The sequence below is a fragment of the Nerophis ophidion genome, linkage group LG07, assembly GCF_033978795.1.
Source record: "Nerophis ophidion isolate RoL-2023_Sa linkage group LG07, RoL_Noph_v1.0, whole genome shotgun sequence".
In the NCBI taxonomy this organism is placed as follows: Eukaryota; Metazoa; Chordata; class Actinopteri; order Syngnathiformes; family Syngnathidae; genus Nerophis; species Nerophis ophidion.
In genome coordinates, this window is record NC_084617.1 from 30,176,368 (window position 1) to 30,195,958 (window position 19,591).

The window sequence follows — 19,591 nt, forward strand, 5'->3', positions numbered from 1 at the left end:
TTCATTTCCCCTTGGGGATCTGATTCTGATTAGTAAATAACTGTTTGTGAAATGTGACAAGTATGTTATTGTTTACCATGTAGTCTATAAGTAAACACTTGTTTCTGAAATGTGACTAGCATGTTGTTTTTAAGTAAACACTTATTTGTAAAATGTGACCAGGATATTATTGTTTACATGTGGGCTATAGGTAAACACTTGGTTGTGAAATGTGACTAGTATGTTAATATTTACATGTAGTCTATAAGTAAACACTTGTTCGTGAAATGAGACTTGTATATTATTGTTTACATGTAGTCTTGAAGTAAACACCTGTTTGTGAAATGTGACTAGTTTGTTATTTATAAGTAAACACTTGGTTGTGAAATGTGACTAGTATGTTATTGTTTACATGTAGTCTATAAGTAAACACTTGTTTGTGAAATTTGACCAGTATGTTATTGTTTACATGCAGTCTATAAGTAAACAACTGTTTGTGAAATGTGACAAGTATGTTTTTGTTTACCCTGTAGTCTATACGTAAACACTTGTCTCTGAAATGTGACTGGTATGTTATTGTTTACATGTAGTCAATAAGTAAACACTTGTTTGTGAAATGTGACTAGTATGTTATTGTTTACATGTAGTCAATAAGTAAACACTTGTTTGTGAAATGTGACTAATATTTTATTTATATGTAAACACTTGGTTGTGAAATGTGACAACTGTGTTATTGTTTACATGTAGTCTATAAGTAAACACTTGTTTGTGAAATGTGACTAGTATGTTATTTATATGTAAACACTTGTTTGTGAAGTGTGACTAATATTTTATTTATATGTAAACACTTGGTTGTGAAATGTGACAACTATGTTATTGTTTACATGTAGTCTATAAGTAAACACTTGTTTGTGAAATGTGACTAGTATGTTATTTACATGTAAACACTTGGTTGTGAAATGACTCTTGTATATTATTGTTTACATGTAGTCTATAAGTAAACACTTGTTTGTGAAATGTGACTAGTAAGTTATTTATAAGTAAAAACGTGTTTGTGAAATGTGACTAGTATTTTATTTATATGTAAAGACTTGGTTTTGAAATTAGAATTGTATGTTATTGTTTACAAGTAGTCTATAAGTAAACACTTGGTTGTGAAATGTGACCAATATGTTATTGTTTACATGCAGTCTATAAGTAAACAACTGTTTGTGAAATGTGACAAGTATGTTATTGTTTACCATGTAGTCTATACGAAAACACTTGTTTCTAAAATGTGACTAGTATGTTATTGTTTACATGTAGTCAATAAGTAAACACTTGTTTGTGAAATGTGACTAGTATGTTATTTATATGTAAACACTTGTTTGTGAAATGTGACAAGTATGTTATTGTTTACCATGTAGTCTATACGAAAACACTTGTTTCTAAAATGTGACTAGTATGTTATTGTTTACATGTAGTCAATAAGTAAACACTTGTTTGTGAAATGTGACTAGTATGTTATTTATATGTAAACACTTGTTTGTGAAATGTGACTAATATTGTATTTATATGTAAACACTTGGTTGTGAAATGTGACAACTATGTTATTGTTTACATGTAGTCCATAAGTAAACACTTGTTTGTGAAATGTGACTAGTATGTTATTTATATGTAAACACTTGGTTGTGAAATGACTCTTGTATATTATTGTTTACATGTAGTCTATAAGTAAACACTTGTTTGTGAAATGTGACTAGTAAGTTGTTTATAAGTAAATGCTTGTTTGTGAAATGTGACTAGTATTTTATCTATATGTAAAGACTTGGTTGTGAAATTAGACTTGTCTGTTATTGTTTACAAGTAGTCTATAAGTAAACACTTGGTTGTGAAATGTGACCAGTATGTTATTGTTTACATGCAGTCTATAAGTAAACAACTGTTTGTTTACCATGTAGTCTATACGTAAACACTTGTTTCTAAAATGTGACTAGTATGTTATTGTTTACATGTAGTCAATAAGTAAACACTTGTTTGTGAAATGTGACTAATATTTTATTTATAAGTAAACACTTGGTTGTGAAATGTGACAAATATGTTATTGTTTACTTGCAGTCTATAAGTAAACTATTTGTGATTTGCGACAAGTATGTTATTGTTTAGATGTAATCTATAAGTAAACACTTGTTTGTGAAATGTGACTAGTAAGTTATTTATAAGTAAACGCTTGTTTGTGAAATGTGACTAGTATTTTATCTATATGTAAAGACTTGGTTGTGAAATTAGACTTGTATGTTATTGTTTACGAGTAGTCTATAAGTAAACACTTGGTTGTGAAATGTGACCAGTATGTTATTGTTTACATGCAGTCTATAAGTAAACAACTGTTTGTTTACCATGTAGTCTATACGTAAACACTTGTTTCTAAAATGTGACTAATATGTTATTGTTTACATGTAGTCAATAAGTAAACACTTGTTTGTGAAATGTGACTAATATTTTATTTATAAGTAAACACTTGGTTGTGAAATGTGACAAATATGTTATTGTTTACTTGCAGTCTATAAGTAAACTATTTGTGATTTGCGACAAGTATGTTATTGTTTAGATGTAATCTATAAGTAAACACTTGTTTGTGAAATGTGAATGATATGTTATCGTTTACATGTAGTCTATAAGTAAACAACTGTTTGTGAAATGTGACTAGTATGTTATTTTTTACATGCAGTCTATATGTAAACAACTGATTGATTGAGACTTTTATTAGTAGATTGCACAGTACAGTACATATTCCGTACAATTGACCACTAAATGGTAACACCCGAATAAGTTTTTCAACTTGTTTAAGTCGCGGTCCACGTTAATATATTCACGGTAATTCACTGTTTGTGAAATGTGACCAGTATGTTATTTTTAATTAAACACTTGTTTGTTAAATGTGACCAGTATGTTATTGTTTATATGTGGTCTATAGGTAAACACTTGCGTGTGAAATGTGACTAGTATGTTATTGATTACATGTAGTGTATAAGTAAACAAGTGTTTGTGAAATGTGACAAGTATGTTATTGTTTACCATGTAGTCTATAAGTAAACAACTGTTTGTGAAATGTGACAAGTATGTTAATGTTTACCATGTAGTCAATAAGTAAACACTTGTTTGTGAAATATAACTAATGTTTTATTTATATGTAAACACTTGGTTGTGAAATGTGACAAGTATGTTATTGTTCACATGCAGTCTTTAAGTAAACAACTGTTAGTGATTTGTGACAAGTATGTTATTGTTTAGATGTGGTCTATAAGTAAACACTGGTTTGTGAACTGTGACTAGTATGTTATTTATATGTAAACACTTGTTTGTGAAATGTGAATGATACGTTATTGTTTACATGTAGTCTATAAGTAAACAACTGTTTGTGAAATGTGACTAGTATGTTATTTTTTACATGCAGTCTATAGGTAAACAACTGATTGATTGAGACTTTTATTAGTAGATTGTACAGTACATATTCCGTACAATTGACCACTAAATGGTAACACCCCAATAAGTTTTTCAACTCCTTTAAGACTGGGTCCACGTTCATCAATTCACTGTTTGTGAAATGTGACAAGTATGTTATTGTTTACATGCAGTCTATAAGTAAACAACTGTTTGTGAAATGTGAGGAGAGTGTTATTGTTTACAATGCTATCCAGAATGCCGCTCCTGTGACGTCATTAACACGCACCCCACAATCTCTCACCTCGGGGTTGCTGGTGCTCGCACCCACTTTGCTGCCTTGCTTCAGGCCCTGGCAGTAGCGGTGCATGTCCTGGATGGACTGGACCACGCTGGCCGAGCTGTGCCGCATCTCTCCGATGGTGTCCGCGGCGTCGATCAGGTCCCGGTAGCGTTCTCCCACCATCTGCCTGAGCTCCTCCTTCTTCTGCTCGATCTGCCCGCGGACTTTGCACTCAATGCCGCGGATTTCCTCGGTGCTGTAGCGCTCGAACAGAACCACCGGGTCCTTGATGTCCGCCACACGGACGGACGAGGTCGAGGCTTCGGTCATCTCGCTTGCAAATCAGCGGGATAGACAACCCGGAAGTGGAAGAGTTGCATTTCCGGTATCCACGTAGGCCAAATGCGTCATAGACGCGATCCTGGATATGATTGGTCAATAGAAGAGAACGCGCCCATCAGAGCTTGGGGCAAAGTGTGTACTTAACATTTGACAATAAATTCAAAACAAATAAAAAAATACTTACACCGCATTATTATTAGTATTGTGAAATAAATAGTTAGTGCAGACAATTTTCAATGAAGACAATTTTCAGTGAAATAATCTCTACCTTTTAAGTGCGACAACAAGGTTGGCGCAGGTGAATTTCTCAACCCGGAAATAAGTTGACTAAAAATCAAAGGGCGCCGTTAAGGTAAGCAGCACAATAATGTTCCACATTATTGAATTATTTGGAACAATTTTACGTTTATTTAGGTTTGTCCTCTTGATTTTATTTAATGAAGTATAATGTTTCCACAGAGGTGTCGGTCACCACACGGCTTAACTATAAAATATCGAATAAAGTACAGGCTAAAATGTTGTTTACATTTTTAATACAGTATTTTATTTATATTACAGTATTTTATTTGTATTACAGTACTGCATTGTCAGAGTTCAAACCAAAGTCTTTACCAATATTTGTTGTGCATTTGTTTAAAATATGAACCACATACACAAGGGAGTAGGTTTGATTTTGAGGTTGGTGGGGACACAAAAGTGCTCCAAGGCAGCACTCTGAAAGTTTACTTTTTTTGTTTTTTTTTTACATTAGCATTCATAATTTCATGTCATGCATATGTTATAGGCAGGGGCAGGGGCGTCACTAGACCTAATACTGTACTGGGGCACACCTGGGGCACAAATAATTCATGTGAGCGTGCAAAGCGCGCAAGAAAAAACATTTTTAGCACTTATTTATCATAAAAAATACATAAATATTGCTTTAAACCAGTGGTGCCCAACCTTTTTGTATCCGCGGACCGGTCAACGCTTAATAATTTGTCCGCGGCCCGGGGGGAGGTGTCCTTTTTTTTTCTTTTTTTTTTTTCTTCTTTGTCATGAAAAAGGGACGTTTTTGTAATGAAAAAGGTAGTTTTTTGTGGTTGGTGCACTATTTCTAAGTGTATATTGTGTTTTTTATGTTGATTTAATTAAAAAATATATTTTTTGTTTTTATTTTTTTATAAAAAATTCTTCTGCGGCCCGGGACCACTGCTTTAAACTATGAAATCATATCAGATTATGTTGTATGGATCTTTGATTAACCACCTTAAATTAACTAATGCATTTGACCTACTTGTGCACTTTTTTTACTCCAGACTTCTGAACTGCTACTGGTAAAAGCAAAAAGGAAGAGCAATCATTCTTTTTGAAATATATATTGCAGTAATCATCTGCAAATTTAACATCTACAAAAGTAAAACAAAAAATAAAGCACCCCTACATCTCTGGGTTCTTTTATATTATTTAATTTCCATTTATGGCAATGTGGCTAATCCTATTTCAGATACACAAAACTGTAAAATATACACAATACAATAAAGCCACAGTAGTAGAATAAATGAACAACTGTTGTGTGTCTGTTCAGGGAATCATTTTCTGAGATGTAAACTGTGACGTCTCGTTTTCATTTTTGCAAAGTGGTCAATCACTCTGGACAGACATGGAAATATTACAGTAACTGTTATACAGTTGACCAGTGGTTCCCAACTGCTGGGTCGTGACATAAAAGTGGATTGTGTGTCATTTTCAGTCAGATGTGTGCATGAAAAAAAAAAGTTTAGGGAGAAAAAAATCTAATTGTGGCAACAAAACCAAATTATTTTAGCCTTTTTTCTAGTGACTATTAGTGAGCATTTTAGCAAAAGGCAAATCGACTTACAAGTTGGAGGAGGACTCAGGACAGACATGGAAATATATTTTTTAAAAATCTAAATGGGGCAACAAAACCCGATATTTTTAGCCATCTTTCTGAAAACAAATACATAAATGTTACTATTTTTTCTGGAAACAAAACCAGATACTTTAGCTGTAGCCATTTTTCTGGTGACAAAACAAGATTATTTTAGTCAAAGTCACACCGATTAACAAGACAAGTCTACTGTGCTATTTTTCTGTGAAATAAACTTGAATGATTAAAAATTTGGCTCACGACTTGATGATATGGAAAAATTTTTTTCTTCCTGAAGATAAACCATTTGAGAAGCACTCAACTCACACATGCTTACTCCAAATCATCATTGATGCAGAACCAGCAGACAATAACCAACATTATGTTTCATGTTCATTGGAAATTCCCCCGACAGCTCGTACAGCAAATGAATATGTTTGTCTTGATACAAGGAATAATGTTAGCTAACTTAGCATCAACATAAGACAATGATGTTGCCTAGCTAGCTAGGACTTCACTTACATCTCTCATTCCTCGCTTCTTCTTCATTGCTGCGGGCGAATAACTTTCTGATATCCACCTAGGAGTTACAGTTTGAGTCAAATCCAAATCTAAATAATGTAATTAACAAATTGTTGTTGGCTAACGTTACCTGCCTCACGCAGTGATTCTCAGCCCCCCCCCCCTCACCCCGGTCTCTCTCTCTCTCTCAACCGAAGTCTCGATCCACACGTGAATACATTACCATATTAATTAGCCATGTGGTCATTGTTAGTGGAGTGAATACAGTAGCAATCAATTACCATACTAAGTAGTATGTGCGCTGTTGTTTATGTTATGTAGACTTAAAACTCTGAAGCGTTTTTTTTTATTGGTGAAATTTTTACTGGGGCACTGCAGATCAACAATGGGGCACGTGCCCCACTGAAATATGTCTGGCGACGCCCCTGGACAGGGGCGTCACTAGACCTAATACTGTACTGGGGCACACCTGGGGCACTAATAATTCATGTGAGCGTGCAAAGCGCGCAAGCAAAAACATTTTTAGCACTTATTTATCATAAAAAATACATAAATAGTGCTTTAAACTATGAAATCATATCAGATTATGTTATATGGATCTTTGATTAGCCACATGAAATTAACTAATGCATTTGACCTACTTGTGCACTTTTTTTACTCCAGACTTCTAAACTGCTACTGGTAAAAGCAAAAAGGAAGAGCAATGAATCTTTTTGAAATATATATTGCAGTAATCATCTGCAAATTTAACATCTACAAAAGTAAAACAAAAAATAAATCACCCCCACATCTCTGGGTTCTTTTATATTATTTAATTTCCATTTATGGCAATATGGCTAGTCCTATTTCAGATACACAAAACTATAAGATACACAAAAAACTATAAAGCCACAGTAGTAGAATAAATGAACAACTGTTGTGTGTCTGTTCAGGGAATCATTTTCTGAGAAGTAAATTGTAACGTCTCGTTTTCATTTTTGCAAAGTGGTCAATCACTCTGGACAGACATGGAAATATTACAGTAACTGTTATACAGTTGACCAGTGGTTCCCAACTGCTGGGTCGTGACATAAAAGTGGATTGTGTGTCATTTTCAGTGAGTCGCAGTCGGATGTGTGCATGAAAAAAAAAAAAAAGTTTAGGGAGAAAAAAATCAAATTGTGGCAACAAAACCAGATATTTTTAGCCATTTTTCTAGTGACTATTAGTGAGTATTTTAGCAAAAGGCAAACCGACTAACAAGTTGGAGGAGGACTCAGGACAGATATGGAAATATATTTTTTAAAAATCTAAATGGGGCAACACAACCCGATATTTTCAGCCATCTTTCTGAAAACAAATACAGAAATGTTACTATTTTTTCTGGAAACAAAACCAGATGCTTTAGCTGTAGCCATTTTTCTGGTGACAAAACAAGATTATTTTAGTCAAAGTCACACCGATTAACAAGACAAGTCTACTGTGCTATTTTTCTGTGAAATAAACTTGAATGATTTAAAAATTTTGCTCACGACTTGATGATATGGAAAAATGTTTTTCTTCCTGAAGATAAACCATTTGAGAAGCACTCAACACACACATGCTTACTCCAAATCATCATTGATGCAGAACCAGCAGACAATAACCAACATTATGTTTCATGTTCATTGGAAATTCCCCCGACAGCTCGTACAGCAAATGAATATGTTTGTCTTGATACAAGGAATAACGTTAGCTAACTTAGCATCAACTTAAGACAATGATGTTGCCTAGCTAGCTAGGACTTCACTTACATCTCTCATTCCTGCTGCTTCTTCCCTGCTGCGGGTGAATAACTTTCTGATATCCACCTAGGAGTTACAGTTTGAGTCAAATCCAAATCAAAATAATATAATTAACAAATTGTTGTTGGCTAACGTTACCTACCTCAGCAGTGATTTGCAGTCGCTCCCTCTCTCCCTCTCTCTCTCTCTCTCTCTCTCTCAACCGAAGTCTCGATCCACACGTGAATAAATTACCATATTAATTAGCCATGTGCTCATTGTTACGTGGAGTGAATACAGTAGCAATCAATTACCATACTAAGTAGTATGTGCGCTGTTGTCTATGTTATGTAGACTTAAAACTCTGAAGCGTTTTTTTTTATTGGTGAAATTTTCACTGGGGCACTGCAGATCAACACTGGGGCACGTGCCCCAGTGAAATCTGTCTGGCGACGCCCCTGGTTATAGGGTAAAGTAACTAAAATGAAAGCAAAGGAGACAACTTCGAAGAGTTCTCATCTTTACTCTTTAGTTTAGGGCTGTAGTACAACTGTGCATCATACTGTCAATTAACATAGCCTACAGTCCATCAACAACATCAGAAATACATTCATGCAATACAACATTGTAAATAAACATAAATGAACTGTAATAATCTTTTCCCCAACTTGTGTTTAAATCACTCACAATTTTTCCCTTCATCTACTTCTTTCTATTGCTGCTTTTGTACTGCATAAAACCCCCCAAAAATAAAAAAAATAAAACGGAAAGGTGAAATCCGGCGATCTGATTGGCTGTTAACCGTGGTTTAAATATTGAGCACAGTTACTATTCTAAAGCCTTATCACAGCGCAGGCTATCACTCCGCCTCAGGCACGTATGACTGGTATGAATAGAAGTTGTTGTCATGTATCCATGACAACGGACAGTTGCAGTCCGTAGAAAAAGACAGCTGATGTTTTTGCGATGTTAAAAAACGGACTAAAGTAGTTGAATTCACATGTTTAAGGTTAACTTTCACCTACGGGGAGGGTTAACAATGGTAGAGGGGACTGAGCATTGACTTTCCCCTGAAAAAAAGCGGAGGAAAAGACGAGACGCAGTGCTAATTTGGAGCTAACGTCTGGATAGGTGGGACTATTTTTTCCACAGTGAGGCTATTTTATTGGATAATATGTATTTCTGGTTGAACAAAACTACATTAAATTGATTGGGTATTCCTATTTCATATTGCCTGTATTGGTAACCGTTTTATAAAAGCAATATATCACTCCAGTCCATGGTATATGCTCATTATAGCACTCTAAGGGGCGTGACTGGAGTGATATATTGTTGAATTATTCAATATTGTTGAGCCTCTGTACACCCTTGAAGTAACTTACAGTTTGACTCCTAAAGAAGTCTCTTATATCCAGTTTTCTTTTCATTGACATCCTTCAAAACCTACAGCACACACACACGCAAACAGACACAAACACAATGTAAATCACACCACTGATATTAAAATCCTTCTAGCTACCGTGTGCCAGGAACAACAAATGCCGAACATGTTGACAACTTACACTTACTTACAACTTACAACTTACACTGACAGTTGCACTGCCTCTCGTCCGCTCGCTAGCAACTAGCATGTAGGCTAGCTTTTACAAGCAGAAGGAGTGACAGCGGGGACAGCCAATCACACGTAAGTTAGCATGAAACCGGCAACTAATCAGGGAGCGATATTTAGGTTAGAGGCGGGACTTCTAGCAGAGACCGACATTTAACCCTTTCTGTGCCATAATCATTGACTAAACATTACGAGCAGCGCTTGTATTGATAGTGACTACACAGTAGCGGCTGGATATTGGTAGGGACGTGTCCCTAGCGTCCCTACCCAATTCTACGCCCTTGCACATACAGAATATATATTATTTACATTCAATAAACCTGGGGTGTCCAAAATTGTTACACTAAAGACCCAAACAAAGATTTATATATATGTATATATATATATATATATATATATATATACACACTGGGGCAAAAAAGCATTTAGTCAGCCACCGATTGTGCAAGTTCTCCCACTTAAAATGATGACAGAGGTCTGTAATTTTCATCATAGGTACACTTCAACTGTGAAAGACAGATGTGAAAAAAAAATCCAGGAATTCCCATTGTAGGAATTTAAAAAAATTTATTTGTAAATTATGGTGGAAAATAAGAATATGGTCAACAATTCAAAGCTCTCACTGATGGAAGGAGGTTTTGGCTCAAAATCTCACGATACATGGCCCCATTCATTCTTTCCTTAACACGGATCAATTGTCCTGTCCCCTTGGCAGAAAAACAGCCCCAAAGCATGATGTTTCCACCCCCTTCCTTCACAGTAGGTATAGTGTTCTTGGGATGCAACTCAGTATTCTTCTTCCTCCAAACACAATGAGTTGAGTTTATACCAAAATGGATACATGGATGATACAGCAGAGCATTGTGAGAATGTCATGTGGGCAGATGAAACCAAAATAGAACTTTTGGTATAAACTCAACTCGTCGTGTTTCGAGGAAGAGGAATAATGAGTTGCATCCCAACACCATACCTACTGTGAAGGAAGGGGGTGGAAACATCATGCTTTGGGGCTGTTTTTCTGCTAAGGGGACAGGACGATTGATCCATGTTAAGGAAACAATGAATGGGGCCATGTATCGTGAGATTTTGATCCAAAACCTCCTTCCATCAGTGAGAGCTTTGAATGGTGGACCAAATACATATTTTCCACCATAATTTACAAATAAATTCTTTAAAATTCCTACAATGTGAATTCCTGGATTTTTTTTCACATTCTGTCTCTCACAGTTGAAGTGTACCTATGATGAAAGAACTTGCACAAATGGTGGCTGACTAAATATTTTTTTGCCCCACTGTATGTATATGTGTATATATATATATATATATATATTTATATTTATACCGTATATTACCAAATAGTAGCCCGGGCGTTTATTTCACAAAATCATTTTTGGAGACGGGCGTTTAAAAGAATCAGGCGGTTATTTGCACAAGGCTTTTATTTATTATAGTACCAGCCTGCACCAGGCCATTATTTGGTTACAATGGTTAATTTCCAGTATTTTTTTCCTATAAAAAACTTTAAATGTAAAAGCTATTGTAAACATACAAACAAAAAAACAAGACTATCAAAAGACAAGAGATCAACAAGGCCTCAACATGGCAGTAGTGCAACAATTGTCGAATAGAATACCAATACTGAAAACAAATAACGTTTTTAAATAAAGCAGCCTACCGGGAAAAATAAAATTATGGTACCAAATACTGAAGTATAAAACCCACCATCAAAACAGAACAATAATAGTGTCACTTAAATAAAATAAAGGCTACAGTATTCCAAGTTTTAAATAAAGCAGCATACAGGAATAATAAAATTATGGTACCAAGTACTCTATAAAACCACCAAAACAATAATACTGCAGCAAACACAACCCCAAATGCAACTCAAACCCACTCATCATCCTCCTCCTCCTCCCCCTCCTTTCCCTCACCCCCCTCATCATGCTCCTCCTCTTCAATCACAAATTCATTGAGGAACTGCTGTTCCTCATCACTCTCCTCCTCTTCCTGAACCACAGCAGCACCCTGCTGTCTAGCCCTCAACAGCATCTCTCTGCCTGCCTGACATGGCTGTCCCTCCTTGAGGCAGTAAATGAGCTGGTCCTCACTCCCATCGGCTGCCACCGTCAGCCCACACACCTTGTAGGATACCAGAAAGCAACAATCAGCTATGGCTACTGTTTGCAACACACGCACACACTCACATACACACAGCCAGCCAGCCTACCTTGAATGAGTTGATCAGACTGTCCCAATCCAGAGCATCCCAGGCTCCCAGGACCTAGTCAACCAGGAGGCAGTGGGAAGGGGTTCTCAGGTTCCCTGACTTGGTGTAGGTCTTGTCTTTATCACCAGCCATCCAATTATCATAGTAGTCACGGAGCTGCGCTTTGAAAGGGCCATTTCACACCACATCGGGGGCCTGCAGGTACTTTGTGCAACCTCCAGGTATAACAGCCATTGTAAGGTTGTAGCCCCTTTTAAGTTCTGCCTTTGTGGCCTCGCTGACATGGCATTGGTACGAGTCCTATGCAAGTAGCCTCTGTCCGAAGTGAAATTTCCCCATTGCCCTCTGGAGCCAATCCTTTGTCAGGTCATCATTAAACCAGCCATTCTTGGAGGAAGCTATGATCACCCCGGGGATGCTCTGCATAGCCTTTACATCACGGACAGCAGCTTTAAACACAATGTAAGGTTTCACCTTTGTCCCGTCTGCTTTGGCTGCAAGAGCCACCGTGATGCGTGCCTTCTCGTAGCCAGAGGTTTTCAGGCAGATGGAACGGGTGCCCCTCTCATTGACCGTACTAAAACCAACCATGTCAAACCAGACGGCTGTTTCATCCATGGCGATTATATTCTTGGCCTGGATTTTCCTGGCCTTTATCTGTTAAGTAGAGAAAACGAGGAAGTTGACAATCTTCTCGACAGGAGCGTCCTTCTGTGCAACAGTTGTTCTCCTCCTGAGTGTGAAGTTGTTCCGACGCAGGAATCGATTAAGCCAGCCACTCGTTGCACCAAACACAACCCCGGTGTCTCTCGTGTCACTCGCGGTGGCATACAACTCCTTGGCCTTAATGCGGATCATTTTGCGGGACACACGGTGGTTCAGTCCACGAAGGTGATGTATCCACTGACACAATTTAGCATCAAGCTCGTCGCTCACTTTCTTCCTACCTCCGCCAGGTAAGCGAGCCCGTTTTCCAATGATTGCCGACTGAGATAGTAGATCTCCCTGTTTTTGTTTCCATTTGCGTACACGTTTTGGGTCAACCTTAAACTGCCTGGCCGCTGCCAAACCAGAATTCTGCTTCGCATACTTCACAACCACTAGCTTGAACTTTAAGTCAAACTTTCTGTTCTTCTTTCCCCTTAAAGTATTCCCGTCCATCAGTTGTGGACGGCTATTTGGACATGGGTTATTATTAGGAAGAGGCGTTTAATTCACAAAATGGGCTCAGGCCCCGGGCGGCTAATAGGACATGGGCGGTTATTTGCCGAAGGGCGTTTATTTGGTAATATACGATATATATATATATATATATATATATATATATATATATATATATATATATATATATATATATATATATATATATATATCTATATAGATATAGATATATATATATATATATATATCTATATCTATATAGATATATATATATATATATATATATATATATATATATATATATACAAACAAACCTTTGTGTCAGCTGTGTTGTAGGTGACTAAGTATGTTAATTATTAGAACATTTTAGCTATTTCTCCTTAAATTACGATTTTTTTTTTTTACTCTTTTTCTTACATTTTCACTGTTGTTTTTACTTCTGTAAGAATAAATCATTAATTATAATATTCTGATTGTGTAAATCTGCCTTTAAGAAAATATTATTGTTCAGTTACACATATAACAGTTTTTATTATTGTTGTAATTTTTTAAATTCATTAGTTTAAAAAAAAAACAAAAAAAACTAAACATTGTTTGTATGTCTATTTCATTCATTTATTTTAAGTCATCTTTATTTTCAATTTTTTTACAGGAACATTCCCCCCCCCCCAAATTATCTCTTAACTACTGTGAGCTAATTGGGGCGGGGGGAGAGAGAAAACAAATAAAAGTTTAGATGTACGGAAATAACATGATAATTTACAGAAATGTTCACTTGAGAGAATTTGTTGTTTTTAAAAAGAAATGCGACCACAAATGTGCATCATAAAGTCAGCAGCATTTATTTATTTCATTTCGAGAGCTTCTAATATTTTAGATAAGAGGTGTGGAAATTTTTTTGCACCAAGGGTCGTATACTGAAAAGTCAAAGTATGAAGACGTCATTTTCTATATACGTATACATATTTTTTAAATGATAAAAACATATGTTACCCAAAGGGAATAAGTGGTAGAAAATGGATGGATGGGTGGATATGTTACATATATTTAAAGACATACCTTTGTATAATTGTTAACTAAGTATATTATGATTAATTATTAGTTAGTACATTTTATCTTTTTCTCATTACACTTAGATTTTGTGCTCCTTTTTCGCACATTTTTACTGTTGTTGTTTTTTCCCCCGACAGTTGGCCCAAGTTGTGCGGGCCAGCACAACTCGGTCTGCGGGCACATTATGCACCTTTGTAATAAACAACACTTAATGATAAGGTTTTATAACAGGGAGGTTCGAATAGGACATGATGAAATAATCACAACCTGAATTAGGTCAGTAAATAATGAATTTGCCAATTTTGACCCTCTATACGACAGTGCAACAAAAACACAATTCTACTTTCTATTTTCTTTGTTTGATCACAACACTTGTTCATTGCAGGCAAGTCGTACAGCTGGCAAGGTGATTAGCCAAGCAGAGTCATCATGGGGTCAGGGAACAGCATAGAGGACTTAAATGATCATTTCAATGATGTGGTCTCCAGACTGCAGTCCAAGCAGTTGTTCCAGTCCGACTGGGACATTGTCTTCTTTGCCGTCTTCTTCACCTTCATCGGTGAGTTCACACCTCACAGAATGCACCCTGTGACCTCATGCGTGTGCTGAAACACACCAAGACCCCAGAGTCCATGTGGGAAGAGTGCAGCAAGTAATAACGCCATTACAGTAATTCTTTAATGACAGCACAGCCCTATCATTATGTACATACTACTACGGCTGTGCAATATGGCTAACAAACTGTATCATGATATTCGTGTTTTGTGTCGGTTGATATCGATATTTTTTAATGGAAAATAGGAACCAGGATAAAAATGTATTAAACATTTTTATTGAAAATTTAACCTTCCTGTGATTGTAATCCCTCAGCTACCAAGGCAGAAAGGAAATGTCAACACAAGCACAGAAATCACTCAACCAATGTCAACAAAATAGTAAAATCACATTAAATACTTCACAATAATCTTTTAAAAATAAGGAATATGTAAGAAATGTTTCTTAAAGTGTAAGAAAATAGTGCAAAGTGTGAAAATGTAAACAGAGAAACCTGATACCTATTTTCTGCAGGTTTAGTACCAGGATGTTATATCTGTGTAACATTAATTTGCCCTGTTATTTAACGATGGAAATTATTTTTTGCCATGCAGTAATTATTTAAATATTATTATATATCAATAATTATTGAAATAGTTTATGACCTATGGAAAATAAGGAGCCGGAGAATAATATATTTTATTGTGATTTTAATCCCTCAGCTATCAAGGCAGAAAGGAAATGTCAACACAAGAAAACACTTAATGTCAACAAAATAGAACACTTAATAAGCTCTTAAAAATAAGAAATATGTAAAAAAAAATGCTTCATAAAGTGTGAGAAAATAGTGCTGAGTGTGAAAATGTAAGCATTGAGAAACCTGACAACTATTTTCTGCAGGTTTAGTGGCAGGAGGTCACAGCTGTGCTCTAAAGGGTGAGCTAAGGTGCTGTGGTATTAGAACTCTTGCCTTGCATCATTTACAGACTACATTGGTCTGACTACGGTCCCTTTTTTTAAAAATTCCAAAAACTGTGCTGGTGACTTTTACTCTTTTATCTACAATTTCTTCATTTTGACTTTCTTCTATGCAGAGACTCAAGCAAACTTGATAGTTGATATTGTCACCTGATTGGCTGTTAGCAGTGATCACTTCCTGTGTTGCTCGGTCACCAGAGAGCGAGTGAGTGCCTGTTACGAAGGAACACCAACACAGAGCAAAAAAACAAAAACAAAAAAAAAAGCACTCAAAAAAGGGGTGAGGACAAATTAACTAAGGATGCACACTTAAGGTGTGATGAACAGAAATGAACACAACCCTATGACCGAGCCATAAGGAGCGAGAAGCGTGAGTGGAGCCAAAGCAGAGGAGATGCACACAACTGGAAGGGCGAAACATTAGAGAATGAACTGGCACCGAGTGAAGGAACTGGAGAGCATAAGTAGTCAGGAGGAAATGAGTATCAGGTGGCCACGCCTCCATGCCCCAGAAACCAGGCATTGCAACAGTGCCTTTCTTCATGCTTTGTTCAACTTCCTGTTTGTTCGACAAAAAAACCCCAACTTGTTATCGCACACATTTTTCATTAATATCAATCACGTGTCAATGGGGATGTATATTGATATCATTTTATCGCTCAGCCCTAGCAGACAGTCATCATGTGGAAACATGCTGACCTTCAAGCTAGCTTAGCGGTTAGCATAGCTTCTGACACACGGTCCAAAAGGAACAAGCGAGAATCTTTTCCCAGGAAGAGACTTTAAAAATTTTTGGTAGATTACAGAAAAGTAAAAAAATTGTTAAAATGATTGTATCTAAGTTATCACAAAACTTTGTGTTTCAATGTGTTCCCGGCCAGCGGATAAACGCTGTCTTTGAACCTACCAAGAAGGTTTGTAAAACTCCACTGTGTAGAATGGGGAGCAACAAGAAGGTGTTCTGTTTATTTCATGTATTGTAATCAACAGAAAGTTATTGTCTTGACCCAAGATCTACAAAGCGAAGAGGATGCAGGACCTGACTCCCCTCCAGGGACCTCTTCTTTGAACTGTTTTACGACCTTTTCTTTAAACTGTTCTGTAACCAAAGGCGATGGATGTTTACGACCCACCCCCTTAAGAAACAGCTGTTGCCATGTAATCAGAGAAAGTCCAAATAAAAGAGGAAGCGTACAATCTTTCATAAGTAGGGTGGGACGACACTGTACAAGAGTACAGTGTCTACACGTTTCTCCTCATTGAGCCAAATTTAATTCCGTTTAATTCCTTGTATCTTCTCTTGTTTAATAGATGTCATCAGTGTTTGAACCTGACAAAAATGTTACTTTTTTATCTACTACTTCTATCATTTTTTTGGTCTTTAAATTGTGTTTATAATGATTACCTAAACATATTTTGTCTGCTATGATAATATTTCATGTCTTCAGGTGTGATTGTGCTGCTGGGAACTCTCATCCTCATCCGCTGCTGCTGCTGCTGCTGCTGCCACCAGAAGGTAAAATATGGGTGGTCTAGTTATGAGTAATAATACGTTAATTACACTGTTAATTTAAAAAGCATAAAATGTTAGCATAGAAACTATAATAGTTAGAAAAAAAATGTTTGTAGCTCAAACAAATAAGATATTTCTGGGAAGATTTTGACAAAGTTGTAGACTAGTTATGATTATTAACACGTTAATTACATGTTAATAACATAAAAACAATAACTGTGCAGCACAAACAAGTTTGGGGAGATTTGGACATAATTGTGGTCTTGTCATGATCAATAACATGTTAATTACACGTTAACATAACAATAATTGTGCAGCACAAACAAGTTTGGGGAGCGTTGGACATTGTTGTTTAGTTATGATTAATAACATGTTAATCACACGTTAACATAAAAACAATAATTGTGCAGCACAAACAAGTTTGAGAAGATTTAGACATAGTTGTGGAATAGTTATGATCAATAACACGTTAATTACACGTTAATACCATAACAATTTTCAGCACAAACAGGTTTGGGGAGATTTGGACATAAATGTGGTCTAGTTATGATTAATAACAATTACACGTTAATAACAGAAATAATAGTAATTATGCAGCACAAACAAGTCTGGGGAGATTTGGGCATAGGTGTGGACTAGTTATGATAATAACACATTAATAATTTTAAAAGCATAAAACGTTACCATATAAACTATATTAGTTAGAGAAAAAAAATGTAGCACAAACAAATTATATTTTTGGTGAGTTTTGGACATAGATGTGGGCTAGTTGTGATTAATAACACGTTAATTACATCTTAACAACATAAAACAACTATTGTGCAGCACAAAAAATGTTTGTGGAGATTTGGACAAGGTGGGGAGGGGCGTCAATTTCTCACAGGTCATAAGGTCAACATTTTATTTCATCGGCAGTCTCCACACAAATAAAAACATATTTTGAAAATGATTTATGGTTGAAGAGGGTAATAATTTGTTTTTTTGTCTTGCAGACCGGGCGAAAGAAAGTTGGCATCGACAATTTTTCTCTGGAACCATGACAACATTAATAATAAAACGTTAATTACACGTTAATAACACAACAATTTTAGCACAGAGAACGTGTTTCTGGAACCATGACAACATTATGAATAACATGTTATATTACACATTAATAACACTAATAATTTTGACATAGAGAATTTTTGTCTCTGGAACCATGACATTTCCGCTTCAGTCAGCAAACTTCTTGCAAAACTTTCAAAAGTGATAAAAAAAAAAATCTAAACAATTGTTGCCCTTCTCTTTCGTCATTTTTACTCCACAAGATGGAACTTTGTCATTTTATTGGATCAAAATATTTTCTTACACTTGAATGTCATTTTGTGAATACATTTTTAAACTTGAGTTGATTTTGTTTGCTCTAATAGGAAGACAACTTTGAAAGTACGACATGATGGAAAATAAACTTATATGTCACACGTCAAGGTTATTATTGTGCAGTTACAACATTTACTTAGTCACATTTGCTTAGTTACTTTTGGATACATTGTACTTTAAATTTTTATGTCAAAGATACTTTGTTCCGTTCACTTTCATTCTGATCGACACATTATTTATTAGAGGTTTCATTTATTATTATTTATATTAAAGTAGCAATGTGAGTGAAAGTCTACGTAACAAAGTACAAGTCAATGTAGCAAAGTGAAAGTCTACGTAACAAAGAAAAAGTAGCGTTTCTTCGACGCCAAAAAGTCAACTTTATTAAAAACATTACTTTAAAGTAAAAGTAAATGTCACTGTGACAGGTTTGTGTCGTGGGGTCTCCAGACCGAAGGATCACAGCAGGAGTTCAAGTTGACAATTCTTTTTAATCTTTTTACACACAATATTTCTTCTTTTGTTTGTTCACAAAAGGATTTTCTTTTAATTTTTAATTTTCACAACAGTTCATCTTCTTCGTTCACTCCCCAAGTCTTTTCAGTCTTAGTTCGTTCACTCACAAGGGTTTTAACTTGCTCAGTCCTCCCACAACCCTTCTGGCGTCCTCAGCACCTCCTGGGGTCCTTCTGGCTTTTCAGCCCCGCCCTGCAGTCACCAACGCTGCTAAATAGAGACAGGTGATTAGATAACTCGTTCCAGCTGAGGTATCCACTCACCTGTCATCTTGCTTCCAGCCGGCTCCTGTACATGCCATCGCCGGCAGGCGGCGCGTGACCACGCCCCGCCTCTCACAGGCCTCCACCGTCAGTTTCAGGCCGGTCACCTGTCCGGCCGCACCGACCCCCCCCACCCCCGAGAGGAAGTCCGCCACGGCCATCTGCGCGCCCGGCCTGTGGACCACCCGGAAGTTGCATGGCTGTAATGCGAGGTACC

General features: G+C 36.3%; 2 protein-coding genes across 4 annotated transcripts in view; one reads left to right on the forward strand and one right to left on the reverse strand.

The window, feature by feature from the left end:
- cog1 (component of oligomeric golgi complex 1) overlaps positions 1-9,809 on the reverse strand; it is a 39,346-nt gene extending 29,537 nt beyond the window's left edge. Inside the window, exons 1-5 of one of the 3 annotated variants that reach the window (XM_061905904.1) lie at positions 9,748-9,809; positions 8,325-9,604; positions 8,192-8,248; positions 6,420-6,477; positions 3,707-4,106 (exon numbers count right to left, since the gene is read on the reverse strand). In XM_061905904.1, coding sequence (XP_061761888.1) covers positions 3,707-4,015 — 309 coding nt within the window. In that variant the 5' untranslated portion in view covers positions 4,016-4,106; positions 6,420-6,477; positions 8,192-8,248; positions 8,325-9,604; positions 9,748-9,809. Of the gene's footprint in view, positions 1-3,706; positions 4,107-6,419; positions 6,478-8,191; positions 8,249-8,324 lie in introns of all 3 variants that reach the window. The other 2 variants (XM_061905905.1, XM_061905906.1) reach the window with 2 other exon arrangements.
- smim22 (small integral membrane protein 22) lies at positions 4,194-18,696 on the forward strand. Its single transcript, XM_061905907.1, has 4 exons — positions 4,194-4,379; positions 14,597-14,770; positions 17,172-17,239; positions 18,229-18,696. The coding sequence occupies exons 2-4, from the start codon at positions 14,641-14,643 to the stop codon at positions 18,274-18,276; spliced, it is 246 nt and encodes an 81-aa protein (XP_061761891.1). The 5' UTR covers positions 4,194-4,379; positions 14,597-14,640; the 3' UTR covers positions 18,277-18,696.
- The last annotated feature ends 895 nt before the right edge of the window (positions 18,697-19,591 follow it).